We start from the raw sequence: 15,169 nt of genomic DNA, 5'->3' as shown, positions 1-15,169 counted from the left end.
TAGTTGCCAGAAAGGAAAACAAACAAAAAAAAAAGCCTTTCAATGCTGAGAACTTACTTGTATAAACTCACAAAGAAAAATTTCTTTTTTTTTTCTTTTTAGAGTATATTTTCTTTGGATGATCAAATAGCATTACATTCTACATTGGTCAATACAATCTGAGACCAGGACTTATCAGATACAACCCTTACAATGTAGGTTTGTCCATTGCATAGCATGCTTAATTTTTATATTTGGTTGCTAAGTTGCTTTATCACACTTGTAGTAAAGTTTAAAATTTCTACTTATATTACTTTCTCTCCAATGACAGAAATTCCTCTTTGAGAAGCTCTTGCATGAAGAAGGAAGAAACCAGACTTTGAATTTAATTTGATTTCTTATGTTTTCAGATATAGAAAGTGTTCCTTTCTACAAACCATGCTAATTAAATGATTTAAGGTCATAAAGAAAAAGTGAAACTCCCAGAATTAATCTCAGTGAATAAAGTGTAGAAAACTTAATATATTTAGAGAAGAGAAAGAAACACATATAAAAACTTGGGCATAAAGCTGGGTGTAAAGGCCTATGCCTTTCGTTCCAGCACTTGGGAGGCAGATGGCAGTAGCTCTCGTGAGTTCGATACCATCCCATCCTGGTCTACATGGCAAGTTACAGGTCAGCCAGAAGTAAGTAGCAAGTCCCTCATCTCAACAAGCAAGTAAACAAACAAGTTGCCGGTGGGGTGTCGCTTAGTAGGATGACCTTGCATCGGTCAGGATCTAATTTCCATTCTCAACGTGGCAAGAACAAGACAACAAACAAAGATGTGCACGCGAATAAAACCCTCCAAAATTAGACGAACACCTTAGAGTGAAAGTTATTATAAAAAAACAAAAACAAAAACCGAAAAACCATTATTGGTGGGGGTTCTCTTTGGGAAATCGGCTTTAACAAAAAAACAGAGTACAGTTTCTACTTTATCATTTTCTTCGTATTCATTAATTTGTCCTTTAAGTGAAGGAAAGTAGCATTTTTTTCTGGGTGAGAAAAAAGCCACTATAAAATGCTGCAGAAAGATACTTCTCTGTGCCCGACAGGGCCCAGGAGAGTTGGAGAAACAGTTGGGAAAAGACTCCGAGGGCTTTCTAGAGCGAGCTGGGGCGCTTGGGGGTCGCCCGGGTGCACAGGGGCTCCATCCATTTTCTGGCGGCTTTCCGGGTGCAAACAGGCACGGGCTACCGCGTCCCCAGACCTAAGGAGGCAGAGTTTGGATCCTGGGGAGAGTGGCCGGTAGCGGGCTGTGAGAGCACCTGGGGTGGTCGGGGGTCGGCTGGTGGCCAGGAGGAGAAGCGCGTCCCACCTGGGCCCCAGTGCCACCCGCCCAGAGCCCGCCGAGCGGGCGCACAGCCAGGGCAGCCGAGGGGCGGTGCGGAAGGGCGGAGGGCCGAGGGCGGGGGCTTCGGCTGTCGGAGGAGCCGAGCTCTTGCCCGAGGCTCTAGCTGGGTCCGTTCGCAAGTGTCGCGGCAGCTCTGGCCATGAAGACCCTGTGGATGGTGCTGTGCGCTCTGGCGCGGCTGTGGCCCGGGGCCCTGGCTGGCTGTGCAGAGGCCGGCCGCTGCTGTCCTGGCCGGGACCCAGCCTGCTTCGCCCGCGGCTGGAGGCTGGACAGGGTCTATGGAACATGCTTCTGTGACCAAGCCTGCCGTCTCACCGGGGACTGCTGCTTCGACTACGACAGGGCGTGCCCAGGTGGGTGGCTGGGCGCCGGGAGGGACCCCTAGGAAGCCAGGAATCTTCTGGTCACTTCCAGGCCAGTCCAGTATCAGCCTTCGCAATCCCAGTACCCCACCCCCACCCCAACTCCCGCTCCATTCCAGGCTTCCCAGTCGGCTTCATCTAATGTCCCCGAAGCACACCCCCTAACATCTGTGGGGATCACCTCTGGGATGTGTTCTGTGACTCAAGAACTCTAGCTTCATAGAGTCACCTGGGGCCTGGAAGGATGGTGCTGACAGTTGTCAGGGGTGTGTCCCTGGACCAGCCGTCACCACACTCATTCTGTCAACCTCATAAAGTTTGGGGATAGAGAAAACTAACAAGGCCAGGAAGATGAGACTGTCTCACTTTGTATCAAGCTTGCCCTGGGAGGGGCCTCCACTTTCTTAGAGGTCTGAGGTGTTCTGTGGTGGGCTCCAACATGGACCACCGCTGTTTCCTGTGAGGAGGTTTTCTGTGCTCTTGGAACTATCTTTAGGATACTTTCTTTCCTCAAGTCTCTGTAGTGTTTGATCCTTCCCTTTAGAATGAGGTCTTTTCTTATCTAACATTCCCATAGCATCTCACAGTACCCCTTGGTAGGGTTCTGTCAACGCAGGTTTAATTGAACTTAAAGGTAAAGGAAGAAATGAGAAACACAGTCCTGAAAAACAAGCCGTGACCAAGAAGTCAGCTCTGAAAACCAAAGCAGCTTTGCTCCTTGCTAATCAGATCAGTCCCAAAGTTGTCCATATGATAGGGTTTGTCCTCACACAAGTCCTAGGCAACTTCTGAGGAGAGGACCCAAGGGCTGGGCCACACTCCAGGAACGAGAGGCCCAGTAGCAACAAGGCCTCTCTTGCCTCTTTGCTAAGAGCCTGTCAATCCCAGGCAGGTCAGTCACCCAGCCATGATACTGTGGAAGGGCACAGCCAAAAAACCTCCAAGATTTACTGGCGGATGCCCTTTTTGATAAGTTCTCCCCCCATTCCCGTGACAAGTCATCTTGCCTCAGTCTAAAGGAAGCTGGAAAAGTCAATGAACCAGAAAATGCAGTGAGTCTGAGCCATGTGTCCCCTTCCCTGGCAACACCCGAAACTGGGTGTCTCAGCTACGTGTCCCTGGGTCTTCCAAAGCACTCATTCTTGAGGGGCTTGCCTATGCATTGATCCTAGAGTCCTGTAGCCCTTAGTTTGTAGTAAGCACAGGGATGGTGGGACACTGAAGATGCTGTCTCTACTCCTTAGGAAGTCACTTTGTACCAGAAGCACAGGAGAAACCATATGTACACTGTACAGAAAGCTCCCTCTTCCTGCAGGGGACACTGTCCATGATAGCCAGGGATGCCCAACCCCAGGATTGGTTTTGATTTGTTCCTGGGTGTCCTTTCCTACAGTACCGGGGTTCATCTGTCCTTGTGAGTTTTATGCTATGGCACTTCTCATGTGGCTACTTTTGCACTCTATGGCTCTATGTGAGTGAAATAAAGCCCCCTAATATCACCACAGTGGACTCCAGAAGGCTAACGGGAAGCCGTGTGCACAGGACTAAGTCGTGTGCACAGGACTAATATGATTGACAGGGGATGGATGAGTAGTGCTCAGAAAGAAACAGTAGCAGGGCAGCCTGAGACTTCCTCATGCGACTTGGAAATGCATGAGTGAAAATGTATTAGCTACTTCTGGAATTTTCCATTTCATATTTTCAAACAGTAGCTGGCTACAGATATTTAGGGCAGAAAAACTAGGGATGAGGGGGGGGGGGGAGACTTTTACCAAAACAGGTCAACAGGAAGACAGTTTGGAAAGAGATACTTGGAAGATCTGTGGAAAGTCTTAGAACATCCCTGTCCAGTTGTCCCTAGGAAGCTTCTGTCAGGCTCTGCAGCTAACAGAGCGGACACAACCAGGGAGAGAGAGAGAGAGAGAGAGAGAGAGAGAGAGAGAGAGAGAGAGAGAGAGACAGAGAGAGACAGAGAGAGAGATTCTTTGGAGGAATTGGGAGGAGGGGAGTGACATGAGAGGAACTTTATTATTATTGTTGTTCTTGTTGTTCTTGTTCTTGTTGTTGTTTATAGTCTCTCTCTGTAGCTCTGCTGTCCTCAGACTCACAGAGATCTGCCTGACTCTGCTTTCAGAGTGCTGGGACTAAAGATGTACGCTAGCACACTGGGCTGTACTTTGTTTCTAAGAGATTGGACAGATCTAGGCTGAATCACAAATCCTCCCAGTCATTATCTGGCCACAGAGAAGCGATACAGCCTCTTTTTACCCTAGGCTGTAAAAACAGTAAAATCATTTTGGATCAGGAATTTATTGGATAGATTAAGGATATTAAGTAAGCTTACCATCTTATGAAGAACTCAAAGGCAAATCACAGAAACTGCACACCTTCCAGGAAGGTTGTGGGTGATAGACAGAGGAACTAAAGCCAGAGAAGGGATAGTGTGTGGCAGAATTCAAAAGCATGCCCAAGAGTCCTACATGTACTTTCTTAGGAGTAGCAGAGCAATAAGGCCCCTTGCTGGTACATGCTCTAGTCAGAAGTTTCTTGTGACACAAAGGAAATAGCAGCCATTGGAAGCTGGCTACTTTGTGAGTCTGCTTATTCATTGCAGGGAAGGATAAGGGACAGGGGCAGAAGCAGGGCAGAGCTGAGAGGCCCAGCCTCCTCAGCCCTAGGCGAGCTACTGTGGGTCAGGATTGCTGTGGGCCTGCCTCCACAGGCCAGAGCTAGATTTGCGGCTAGAAGCTGCCTGTGATAGCAACACTGGATGCTCCTTGAATTTTTCCTCCAAATATTTATTATTTACAATCTCTGCTCTCTCTAAAATAGGCATAATGTCATGATTTTGTCCTTAATGTTAAAGACTCCTGGGTTTAACCTTTGCTCTGCCCTCCGCTGGCTTTCTGGCTTTGGAGAGTGTCTGTGGGGTGTCTTGAGGCTCAAAGTTTCTTCTGCGTAAAAAGGAAAACGAGAACACCGCAGGGGGCTGCCAACTGGTTCCTAGAAGATAAGACCTGAGAAACCTGGAACCACAATCAGCTCCAGGTTCCAGGCCTACCTGCTCCCTTGCTCCATGGAATCTTTGAACCACCATGAGTGGATTAGTTAAGAATTACATCTTCAGGATGTCATTTAATGGTAGAGCATTTGCCTGAAGTGGGCAGGTCTTGAGTTTGGTCACCAGCACCACAATTTATTTTTCCTTTTTGCAAAAATCTACTCCAGACCCTGGGGAGAAAAGACACCCAAATTAAGTATGTATATTGGTATTTATATATGTACATCTCACTAAGATCAGGGAAGGCCTGAACTCAGAAACTCGTCTGATTCAGGGCGTTGGGGAAAGTGCAGTTGCCCTGTGTTACCGATATAAAAATGCCAAAGCTGAAATATGCACGTTCACAGGAATGAGGAGAGTGCTAAGGCTGGGAACTTGATCTCAGGTTGTGACTAGCCACTTCTCTGAATGGAATTTGTGATGACTACATACATTTCCCTAGATACAGCAAAGTCTAGAGTCCCAGGCTACTCGGTACTCACAGCTGTCTCATCGTTCAAACTCTGTTCCTGCACAACGTTGGGCTTCCTACCCTTGCGTTCTGAAGCCTTTGGCTGACAGTAGGACCAATGTAATTTCCAGGATAGGCAGGGATACATAGAGAAAGTCTGTCTCAAAAACCCCAGAACCAACTAACCAAACAAACAAATAAACACAGCAGAACAAAACAAAAAACCCTCCACTGGAGATATGTATATGTATATATATATCAGACCCAGATTCAACCAGATTCAAGCTATCCTGCCAGGGAAGAATTTAGTGGGAAATCTTGCTTGCCTGGTGCCTCTCCCAAGCTGCTAAGTCAGAACTGGGTTCTTCTGACCTTAATGGTAAAAATCATCGAAACTGTAGGCTATATTGGATCCTTCACAGAAATGTAGCGAAGAGGTAGACATATACACAGCAATTATTAATTCACATAGGACAGGGCAAAACCTGAGTAGTGTCTGTGTCTTCTCCCAGATCTCTGAGGAGTCCAGGAAACAAACTGCCTGAAATCCAATGGGGAAAGGTGCTTATGAACACGGGCTCCCAACCAACCGAGAGGAAGGATGGCTTAGATGGTGAGGACTGAGCAAGCTGAAGCTTGTCCAACCAGCACAGTGTGAGAGGGAAGCTGCGCAGGGCCTGCCACCCTGACTTAGCAGTGGTGGCCTACAGTCTCAGCTGGCATTTACCCTGGGCCAGCACCCCTCCCTACATCCACCCACAAGTATCTGGGACTCCCAGTACACACTGGTACTCAGCCCTTTGTGGGGATTTGAAAGTTAATGGGGATAAGAGCAAATAACTTTTTTTGTCAAGGACTACTCTTAGACAATAAGAACAAGAATTGACATAGTGATCCTGTGACACTTGGAGCTGTCAAAAGGCACCAAACCAAACAAACAAATGCTGGGCATGAGACGCAGATTTAAAGAATTTCTGAGAGGCTAAATTCTGTCAGAAAATACTCCCTGGTGTCAGCTCTTAAAGTCAAACTCAAGACCATATCACAGAAGTATGAGTTAATGACATGGTCGTTTTCATGTTATAGCATTGTCCAAATTTTAAAATTTGAAACAAATGCATTTTAAAATCCAAGTATTAAGTACTGTTCAAGTTCAACACATGGAAGACTGAGTTAGACTTAGGGATGAAGAAGTCTGGGGAGGATGCGAGGCAAAGAAAGCTTGGAGAAGTCCTTCACAGCCTGTTACCAGCCTGGGAGTCTCTTTGAGTGTCTTCTGGAGTGTTGGTTTCTCTGATTCCTTGATGACATGATATGGACATTTATGTTTGACCATACCTTCCCATTCTATAGGCAGAGACCTCTAACACAATGTTCACTATCTAAGCAAGAATGGGCAGAAATTCTCAATCACCCTGCCTCAGCCTTCATGTGGTGAGATGACAGGTGTGCTCTGCCATGCCTGGCTACTGGTCAGTTAGCTTCTGACCAGGGTACTAAGGTCCCTGGTCTCTTCAAGTAGAACCAAGAAGATTGGATATCCAAATGCAAATGAATAAAGATGGATGCCTAACAAACTATAAACTTATGGGAGAAATTATTGGCGCAATTCTTCACAATGTTGGAGTTGTGAGTCAATGCATAGCCTGATACTGAGCCTAAAGCATGTGTGACATCTGCAACAAAATAGGCTAGTTAATCTTCATTGGATTAAAAAAATTTTTGTATGAAAAGACACCATCAAGAAAGAAAAAAGACACACCACAAGAACGGAGGAAAATATGTGAAAATTATCAACTTTACAAGGAGTTACTGTTCACCTTACAATTCCATGACAATAGAAAGTTAAAACTTCAATTCAAAATGGTCAAAAAAATGTGAATAGAGAATTCTAAGTAGTCCACAGATTTGCTCAGTATCGTAATCACAATTATGAGGCTATTAATATGTTACTTACTTCAGATACATTCAAAAGGAGAGTGCTCATCAGGAGATGAGCCATTCAAAGGGGTGTTTTCATGGTGAATGTGGCAATGAGGACCAGAATGGCTCATCTCATCTATGAGGGGAGTTGACATGTGATATACACCAATGGGTTTTTAGATGGTAAACAAAGCATGCATTAAAATACTTTTTTAAAAAATGAACTTTCAATTGCATGTACACTTTTTAGACCAGGTATAAGATGTTTTTATCTGTGAACTGTCAGAAGTTTTCAAAAGTCAGAGGGATTGTATATAAATGGTACTATATGTCTAGAGGGCAATAGGGAAAGGGGAGTCTTATTTTGTAGAAAAGAAAGTTTTGTCATCTAGCTCAGGAACATGTCTATAACGCCTAGATTCCTGAGGCTCAGACGGCTGCTAATATGGTGAGGTATCTTTCATCCCTGCAATTGGGAGACAGAGGCAGAGAGGTAGGGACAGGCACATCTCTGTGAGACTGAAGCCAGCTTCGTTTGTAAAGTAGGTTTCAGGAAAGCCAGAGCTATGTAAAGAGACCTGTCTCAACACAACACAACACAACACACAACACAACATGACACAACACGGCTCAGGCAGAAGCTATGCTCAGCTTAGGAACCAGAGCTGAGCCCCCCTCCCCTGAGGGGCACAGCAGCTGAATAACACTGCATTTCTAGTTTTAGATTTTTTTTGAGGAGCCTCCACGCTGATTTGCACAGTGGCTGTACCAGTTATTTCTCTAGTTACAATAATGAATTAGGGTCGTTCTTCCCCCACATCCTTGCCAGCATTTACAGTCATTTGTTGTCTTGATAATAGCTATTCTCACTAGAGTATGATTTTAATTTGCATTTCCCTGATGGCAAAGGATGTTGAACACTTTTAAAAAAATTTCTTAGTCATTTGTGCTTCTTTTGATAACTGTTCAGTTTCATAAACCATTTTATTTGTTTGTTTGTCTACTTACTTAGCCCAAGATCCAGCCACACCACTTAATTGGGGAGGGAATGCAATGGTAAACAAAGTGTAGAAAGGAAATTGAAAAGTAGAGGAATTGGTTAATAAAAACAAACATCTTTCATCTCTTCCGAATCTTGTTGATTGTGGGAGTACAGGAATCGCCCCATAAGCCACATGAACTTTGATCTCAGTTAGACAAGGATGGTTTATTGAATGCACACCCCAAAAATGATCTACCATAGCAACAGTTCAAAGCTGTGAGCTGGACATTTCTCAGGACCAGCTCATGAAGGCTAAACCCACAAAACCCTCAATGAGCTCATATTCAGGTGCTGGAAGTGCTGCCCAGTGGTCAGCCCTGACTCAAGCCATTTAGGACATAGCAATCCATATTGACCTTTAATTTGATGGATCCTATGTGAAGCTTATAGTTATGGGATTTCTTAAGATTAACAAACCTCATAACATAGAGAACATAATAGGGCATGTGGTCGGCATGACCTTGCTCAGAGTCAAGTAATTTTTCTGCATCAATGACTGGCAGGCATATTACAGCAACAAAATGAATAGCTGGCGGGCATGGAACAAAATGGCTACAGCTATGCTAGGGGTGCAGGCCTCAACACTGATAGCAGACAGTGTGCATAGACCATTTATTAACCTGTTTTCTTGATGTCTGATTTCTAAGTTCTTTGCATATTCTAGGCACTAATTCTGTCAGGTGTATGATTGGCAAAGATCATCTCTTATGTTGTAGGCAGCCTCTTCACTCCAGTAACAGTAGCTTTTATATTTGTATGATCCTACAATCTCCGTTTTGAGCCTTATTTCCTGGAGGCCTATTCAGAAAGTCCTTCTGTGAGTTCATCTTTCCAGTGTACTCTCTTCTTTATCTTGTAGTGCTTTCAGAGTTTGACACTGAGATGGCTGAGCCACTCCAATTGATTTTTATGCAGAGTGAGAGATAAGGATCCTATTTCATCTTTCTACATGTAGATATCCAAATTTCCCATAATCGTCTTAAGAGAAAAATAGTGGAAAAACATCCAGATTTTATATGACAGCTGGCAGGGTGGGGGTCTGAGCCCATGCAGACTGTCAAGATTCGTCCAGAACTAGCTGCCCTGGCTGGAGGTGAGTCTGGGGAAGAGAAACATTAAGGCCCTTTTACCCAGCAACAACCTTTCTGATTACCCAGCCAGAGTCTTTCTGTTTAGGGCAATGTCACCAGCACTGCCTGCTTAGGGAAACCGGACTTTGGGACCTTGACAGCTATCTGATCTTCAGTGTGTCCTTCTGTTTTCTTTGTCAAAAATGAGGTGCCTGTAGTTCCATGTACTTCTATAAGGGACCTTATTCTATTACACAGACCTATGTGTCCAGTTTGGTTTTGTTTCTATTGAGTTACGTCTTATCGTTGTATTTTCTACAAGGATTGATTAGGAAATGCTGGAGTTATTGATGGATAAGGTATGTTTTTGTTTTTGATAATTATTTTCTCTGATTTTTTACAGTGAATGTATATTACTTTTGATAGTGTTCTGGGAAGGGAGGAAGAGGTGACAGAGAAAGGCTGTCTACCAGGTGTAGTGATGCAGTTAGGAGAAATAAGTCCCAATGTTCTCTAGTACTGCTGGATGATTGTGGCTGTTAACAGTCTTTTATTCCAAAATGGCTATTAGTTCCACCTACAGGAAATGCTCAATGTTTAAGAAAATCGATTTACCAGTGACTAATTTGATCATTATACACACTTGTACACATAAATATGTACACGTGAAAATATAATCTGGAAACAAAATCACGTTAAAAAATTAGTTGCTGGTATAAAAGTTACTATTAGGCAGGCGAACACACACACGAACACACACACACACTCAGGAGTATGAGGAAGTATCGTGTAGAAATTTACCTGTGTGTCCCTGGCCAACCCTCAGCATCCGGACCTCAGCAGAAGCACATGATTATCAGTTAACCATCAGGCTGGGTGGAGTTCATATCTCTGAGACCTGCTGTGTTCCCAGATACAGGTCATGGCTAAATTTATGAAGTTTACACAGCTAGATAGATTCCATCGTCGGTGTGGGCAGGAACAACCTGGCAGGTGGGCTGGGTTTACTCGAGTGTGAGCGTGTTGTTATTCTGTTTTCCAGCTCGCCCTTGCTTTGTGGGAGAATGGAGTCCCTGGAGTGGCTGCGCAGGTCAGTGCCAGCCCACCACGCGTGTGCGCAGGCGTTCAGTGCGTCAGGAACCACTAAACGGAGGGGCGCCCTGCCCACCCCTGGAAGAGAGAGCTGGCTGCCTGGAGTACTCGTCATCACAGAGCCAGGACTGCGGGCACTCCTTTGGTACTGGTGTTCTCATGGCTGCTGTCTTTGTTGCTTTTGATGACTTTTTACCACTTCCTGAAAGATCATATGGTGCTCAGGGAAAGTTCCACGAGCTTCAGGGAGTAGGATGGACCAGTCTGCCCAACGTAGATAGGCAGGTCAGGAAATGCTTATTAAAGCTATGAGCAGCCAGCTGCACAAATGCCGCTCTTTCCCTTGCTTCCCTCGGGGTTTTTGGTTTTTGTGATTGTTTTTAAGGCAATGGTCCTTTCAGGTTTGCATGGACTCAGTAATAAACACATGAGCATACCGCCAACTGACTGACCTTTCCCCTCTTGTTGGGCACTGAACTATATACTAGTTAAGTTCTCTACCACTGAGCAACACTCCAGCAGCCACACGCATGAGTATGAATCTCCCTCCAGCATTCGGTTTTTTTGGCAACCACTCAACGTAATGACAGAGGAAGTTAGACATTTCACACAGGAGAGCAGTCATCTAGCCAGGGTAACCTTTTCACTTTCATCGTGATTTTGTTAATCCCACTGGGTGAGAATAAAACCACCACTACAATTTTGAGTCAAATTTGAAACAAGCCTTATTAAGTACTGGCCAGGACGGTGGATCTATACCCAGGATTCCCAGAGAATGGCCCTGAATTCAACATTAGTCAGATACTTATAAAGGCAAACCCCTCAAGGTTATATACTTCCTGTCATGTATCTGCCATTTACGTGTGACCAAATACATCCTGTGCAGTTGGGGCAACCAATCTTGTTTACTAAAATGAAAACATACAACTCGTTATCTTCCATGAATAGCAGCTTCCATCATTCTGGGGTGTTCTCTGTCCTTGGGCAAGTGAGACTTACAGGGTAGAGGTGTTTTTGTTTTATAGATCTCTCCAGCACAGTAATTAAGACTTAAAACATAACCCGAGCCTCATACTTTCTGATTAAACAGGACTTTTAATTTATGCACTCACAAATATAAAAAAATGGAAGAAAATTGATACATTTCTAAACAGTGATAAAATGATCTTTTGAGACATCCGCCTCTCCTTTCTGGCCAACTGCACGGGTCGCCGATGTGGTCAGATTTGTGAGTCAGCTGAGAAGGGTATTTTGTCCAAGTACAGGGCCAGGCACCTGCACTCTAAGCTACACCAGGCCAGAAAGAGAGATCATTAAAGCAAATAATTCAAGGCCACCTTGAACAACTTCATTAGAGCCCATGTCAACAAACAAGCAAACAAACACACAAACAAAAACGAGAAACGGATATGATGTGGTGTAGCTAATGAAGTGGGCGAGGAAGCTGGTTCACTAATGCACCAGAAACTGTGTGAGTCTTACAACGAGGTAAGCAGAGGCCAGCACCAGTGTGTTGCTCTGGACTGAATCCAGTGCAGCAAAACATTGGCTTTCCTGGGTAGAAAACATCATATGTTTTGTATAAACCTGGAAATTTTTATGTCAATGTGATCTTTATCAAACAATTTCATTCATTCTTTTTTTCCACATACTCTTATTTATTTGCTGAATGTCAATTTGGTGAGAAACATGGGCTGTGTGGTGGGTTATCGTGGGGAGGAAAGTTTACGTGAGGCCCAAAGTCTTGGTTATTTCTGTTGAGTTGGGAGGGACATAAACATCCGATGATTCCAGGAAATTAATCCCAGAAAGTTGCATCTGTGCTAATTTGTCATCCAAGGAGCTGTAAGCGGGAATAATACTGATTTCCTTTCGTCTTGAGGGACAGGAGTTTTGTCTTTTGTTTTTTTGTTTTTGTTTTTGTTTTTGGAGATGAGGCCAAGAAATCCTGAGCTGCCCTAAAGAAAGGCCAGCTTGCTTAAACCTGATAGTCAGTTGTACACAGATGTAAGGGCTGACTAAAGCTAACATAGGACCACAAGAGACAAACCTGAATAGCCAGTGCTTGAGCAGGGTATGTGCAAGGGAACTCCTCAGAGCATGGCAGCCTGAGGTCTACAATATAAGGCCCTGTCTCATCAGTGGATACGGGGTGTGGTGCCACAGGTGGGCAAATGAGCCCTAAATGCTAAAAAGCTGCTTGTTTGATTGTTTAAGGTGTGTGTATTCATGTGTTCAGGAACACATGTATGTGCGTGTATATATGTTCATGTGTGCATGCATGTGGAGGTCAAAGGATAACCTCCAATGTAATCCCTCAGGTACCATTTCCCATGTCCTTTCAATAAGATCTTTCACTAACCTGGAACTGAGCAATTTAAACTAGGTTGGCAGGTCACTGAGCCCCAGGGGTCTGCCTCTATGCTTCTCTGGAGCTAGCATTCCAAGTGCATAGCCCACTCCCCACCCCCAACCCCATGTCTGCCTGTTTTTATGTGGTTTCTGGGGATCAAACTCAAGTCCTTAAGCACTTCACTGACTGAATTGCTCCTCAAGCCCTTCTTTGGCTATTTAAAAACTGAATGTGGAAAATTTGGGGGTTGGTGCCAGCAAGTTTTTGAACTAGAGAGAACTCTATTTTTGGATTCTTGTCTTTTTCCGAAGAGCCTTGGAAAGTCACTGAGGTGTTTTCTGCAGGGACCATCGTAATCAGACCTGGGGTTGGAAAGGGTCACAGTGGAGGGCTTTGGTGGAGGTCTGTCACTGACGTGGTCATCACATTAAGCTCAGGGAAAACTAATTATGCAGCTCTAAGGGGGGCATTCACAGAAGAGATTACAGGGCACAGTTCATAATCAGTCCAGGCCCTCGGCAGAGACACAACACAAGACAAGGTGAGTGTTGTGTGACTGTTGATTTTTGGTGGCTCTACCTAGCAAGAAGAGCATCTATTCTATTCATTCATAGTATTTGGGTGCAGGAAGGGGTTTTTCAATGCCCAAGCCATTGCACTCCCCAGTCTTGAGTCTCTAACTTACACCCAGGGGACAATGTGCCCCAGGAGAACGTCAGAGCCCTGGGCATCTCTCTTCTGCCTAGAGGTGCTTACTTCTTGTCCAGCAGCTCCAGATCTGCCTCCTAACTCCTTTTCCACGTGGTCCCAAATCTCCATCTCATAGCTCCTGCCAACATATGCCACTGAGGATTTGATGTAACGGTCTTTGCTTCTTGAAGCTGCTGGTGGCCTTAGTTTACACTGGTGTAGACTCTGTGTTTACACTCCCTTCCTAAATGCGTAAGTACCATTTGCAAAGAAGAGGGACACCATCACAGTTTTAGTCCTGACTTTGGTCCCAAGGTTAATCTCCCTCCATTCCCTGCCCCTCCGTGGGGGGGGTGGGGGGGTGGTGGTGTGTGATTTGCAGTAGTGATTCCAGTCACAGGCTGGCTGGGGAACAGAATGCCTGCTGAATATTGTACTTCAGTGATTCCTAACATGAGACCCTGGACCAGGAGTGTCTGGACCACTTAGAAACTCATTAGAAATACAACTTTCTGGGGACTGACCCAGACCTATGGGACCAGAATACCTGGGGTGGGTTAAGAATTCTGTCTGAATTGTAACACACCTTTTTGGATTGACCAATGATCACTAGAGTTTCAGAATATCCCAAACATGGCCATGCACCTCTGCCTGTGTCAGGGCTGGCAAAAATTTCCAAAGTGCATCTTCTTTTGTAATAATAATGTGAACAAATAGGAGTTTGTTTTCTCTACCAAAGGAACTTTCAGAACTAATGATGATTGGGTCACCCATTCTGCAAAGGATATAGAATATTCAGGGCTTCCCCACCATGTTTAATTAAACAAATCTCCCCATCCCAGAAGCAACTCAGTAAAATCACTGGTGTTCACAAATATGTGTGAGAAGATGCACAATTAGGGGAAGAGGCAAGTGAGAGGCAGGACATCTGGTTTGGTGGATTCTTCAGCGCCTGCTTCACACCAGCTCCTGTTCCTTCAGACTCTGAGCTTAGAGAGAAGCCCTAGCTAAGGAGCACACTGCTCTCACAGACTTGAAGGCTGGTTTTCCTCCATCAGGACAGATCCTCCTCTTCAGCAAAACACATAGCCTCAGAAAGGATGAAAGTGGAAAAGTATCAGGGAGAAAGGGGACACCTGCCCAGCAAGCCAGATCAATGTAATCAAGCCTGGTGATTAGAGGAGAGACATGTGTCACGGCCAGGCCACACACTCATTCATGAAATACTCACCGAGTACTTGCTTCCTGCCATGACTGTGGTATGTTTTAGAGATCCAAACCCAAACAACAAGTGTATCACAGCACAGCTCAGGCTCATGAGCACTGTGCTCAGAGGATTCCTGGGCTGGAGGTCGATTGATTGTTCCTGCAAGTTCTCCTCTAACCTCTCCACACTCCCTCTGGCATGCACCAAGCACTAACCCCAATTTGAAAAGCGTGTGTGTGTGTGTGTGTGTGTGTGTGTGTGTGTGTGTGTGTGTGTGTTTTGGGTTGATGTGGGAGCATGGAGGAAAGCCCACCTCAGTGGAAGTGCATTTGTTCTGTCCTGTGGTGACATGTGTACCTAGTACTACCCCCGTGTACCTCTTCCACAATTCCTGTTCATGAAGCAGGAGCCTTATCACATGGCATAGTTATACCTTGCATTTGAATGACCCAGATATTTTTGGTTGCTTGCTTGTTTGTTTATTTTTGAAGCAAGATCATGGTCATGTAGCCCCGGCTGGCCTCAAACTCTCTATGTACCTGA

General features: G+C 45.0%; 1 protein-coding gene across 1 annotated transcript in view; it reads left to right on the top strand.

Annotated features, from left to right (window-relative positions):
* Positions 1–1,444: 1,444 nt before the first annotated feature.
* The window catches only part of Sbspon (somatomedin B and thrombospondin, type 1 domain containing), a 38,861-nt gene continuing 25,136 nt past the window's right edge, over positions 1,445–15,169 (top strand). Inside the window, exons 1-2 of the mRNA NM_001033288.3 lie at positions 1,445–1,728; positions 10,327–10,521. Coding sequence (NP_001028460.1) covers positions 1,515–1,728; positions 10,327–10,521 — 409 coding nt within the window. The 5' untranslated portion in view covers positions 1,445–1,514. The remainder of the gene's footprint in view (positions 1,729–10,326; positions 10,522–15,169) is intronic.

This window comes from Mus musculus, chromosome 1, assembly GCF_000001635.26.
Source record: "Mus musculus strain C57BL/6J chromosome 1, GRCm38.p6 C57BL/6J".
Classification (NCBI taxonomy): Eukaryota; Metazoa; Chordata; class Mammalia; order Rodentia; family Muridae; genus Mus; species Mus musculus.
The sequence above is the reverse complement of the archived record's forward strand: the minus strand, read 5'-3'. Positions and strand labels throughout refer to the sequence as shown.